General features: G+C 42.7%; 1 protein-coding gene across 1 annotated transcript; it reads left to right on the top strand.

Annotated features, from left to right (window-relative positions):
- The first annotated feature begins 39 nt into the window (after nucleotides 1-39).
- Nucleotides 40-1,643, top strand: LOC111786273 (cell division control protein 2 homolog C-like). The gene is made up of 3 exons (XM_023666583.1): nucleotides 40-830; nucleotides 945-1,014; nucleotides 1,087-1,643. Exons 1-3 carry the CDS (start codon nucleotides 215-217, stop codon nucleotides 1,259-1,261), a joined length of 861 nt encoding a protein of 286 aa, XP_023522351.1. The 5' UTR covers nucleotides 40-214; the 3' UTR covers nucleotides 1,262-1,643.
- Nucleotides 1,644-1,907: the final 264 nt, after the last annotated feature.

Genomic DNA, 1,907 nt, shown 5'->3' on the forward strand with positions numbered 1-1,907 from the left:
CTTTTTTTATAAATTTGAAAAAAAAGTGGAGAGAGAGAGAGAGAGAGGGAGCGTTTTCGAAATTTGAGAGCCATTTTAGGGTTCGTTGCTTTTTCACAATTTCTCGGTCTCACGATCCGATCCAGAAAATCAGTTCATCATTTTCAATCCATTTCCACAGCAGGAAGAAGAAGAAGAAGAAGAAGAAGAATCAGAATCGGAATCTTCAGCTGCCATGGAGAAGTACGAGAAGCTCGAAAAGGTCGGAGAAGGAACTTACGGGAAGGTGTACAAGGCCAAAGATAAGGAAACTGGCCAACTTGTTGCTCTGAAGAAAACTCGCCTTGAAATGGACGAAGAAGGAGTTCCACCGACGGCGCTTCGTGAGGTTTCTCTTCTCCAATTGCTCTCTCAGTCTCTCTATGTTGTTCGTCTTCTCTGCGTTGAGCATGTTCACCACCATAAAAGTGGTAAGCCTCTTCTCTACCTTGTATTTGAGTATCTGGATACTGATCTCAAGAAGTACATCGATTCGCATCGCAAGGGACCCAACCCTAGGCCTCTTCCTTCTTCCCTTGTTCAGAGTTTCTTGTTTCAACTCTGTAAGGGTGTTGCGCATTGTCATAGTCATGGCGTTCTCCATCGTGACCTGAAACCGCAGAATCTTCTTCTGGATCAGGGTAAGGGTATTCTGAAGATTGCCGATCTTGGCCTTGGCCGTGCTTTTACTGTCCCTCTTAAGAGCTACACTCATGAGATTGTTACTCTCTGGTACCGTGCTCCTGAGGTTCTCCTTGGATCCACTCATTACTCCACTGCTGTCGATATGTGGTCTGTTGGTTGCATCTTCGGTAATTCCTTACACTTATCATCATCGTAATAGTCAATTAGACACCGCTTCCTTCGTCTTTATTGATCGATCATATTACTGACTAATTTCTATCCATTGTTCGGTAAAATGCCAGCTGAAATGGTGAGAAGGCAGGCCCTGTTCCCCGGAGATTCTGAGTTTCAGCAGTTGCTCCACATTTTTAGGTACTTAATTTCCTTTTCCTTTTTCTCGTACAGCTTCGTAGTCCTGTACGTGTCTGACGTTTTATCTCATAGGCTTCTAGGTACCCCCACCGAGAAACAGTGGCCTGGAGTTAGTTCTTTGCGGGACTGGCATGTCTACCCTCAATGGGAACCGCAGAATCTGACCCGTGCAGTTCCATCCCTGGAACCCGAGGGTGCTGACCTTCTCTCGGTAATTTTGCTTGTTCCTCTTTACTTTATATTTTAAGAACTCCTTTTGAACATTGCTCAAATCGATAAAACAGTTACCGACAGAGAACCAACTCTATCTGGGTAACTTCTTAGCCTTACAAAAACAATTGTGGCAGATTTTTGGGCACTCATTAGCAGAGGATTTTGTTGTATTAGAAACAAAATCAATTGTACACGGGATGGAAGCTGAAGCTAGTAAAAATAGGAGTGAATTTATTCAGTTGCCTTTCAACTTTTAAGGAGCTAAAGTAACTACCTTCTTCGTTGAGATAACCAACAGGGTGAAGGTCACATTTTTACTTGGTTTCTTGGGATTGATCCATTGATATGCCACTGCTGAAGTTCAATTTCTTCTCATCTTATCAGATTTGTGAAACTCAATTTGTGACATTCCACTGTGGGATGGGAACAAAGCATTCCTTATAAGGGTGTGAAAACCCTCACTATTANAGTGACGATGAGCTACGCGACTACCCACAACACAAGCTATCATTTTTTTGAAACCACTATTCGTATACAATTGTGTTGGAGCGGTAACGATCAACTGGACGATTACTCACAACACAAACTTTTTCGATTATTTACTATTAGAGGGTATAACTCTATACTTAACCAACCGACATTCATCGACAAGCTCTACCCAAACGACACCACCTTGAAGA

The sequence above is a fragment of the Cucurbita pepo genome, unplaced genomic scaffold (genome assembly GCF_002806865.2).
Source record: "Cucurbita pepo subsp. pepo cultivar mu-cu-16 unplaced genomic scaffold, ASM280686v2 Cp4.1_scaffold001277, whole genome shotgun sequence".
Taxonomy (NCBI): domain Eukaryota; kingdom Viridiplantae; phylum Streptophyta; class Magnoliopsida; order Cucurbitales; family Cucurbitaceae; genus Cucurbita; species Cucurbita pepo.

Coding starts and splice junctions, on each gene's coding strand:
- LOC111786273 (XM_023666583.1), top strand. CDS start 215: ATGGAGAAGTACGAGAAGCTCGAAAAGGTCGGAGAAGGAACTTACGGG. Junction 831..944: donor GTCTGTTGGTTGCATCTTCG/GTAATTCCTTAC, acceptor GTAAAATGCCAG/CTGAAATGGTGAGAAGGCAG. Junction 1,015..1,086: donor CAGTTGCTCCACATTTTTAG/GTACTTAATTTC, acceptor TTTATCTCATAG/GCTTCTAGGTACCCCCACCG.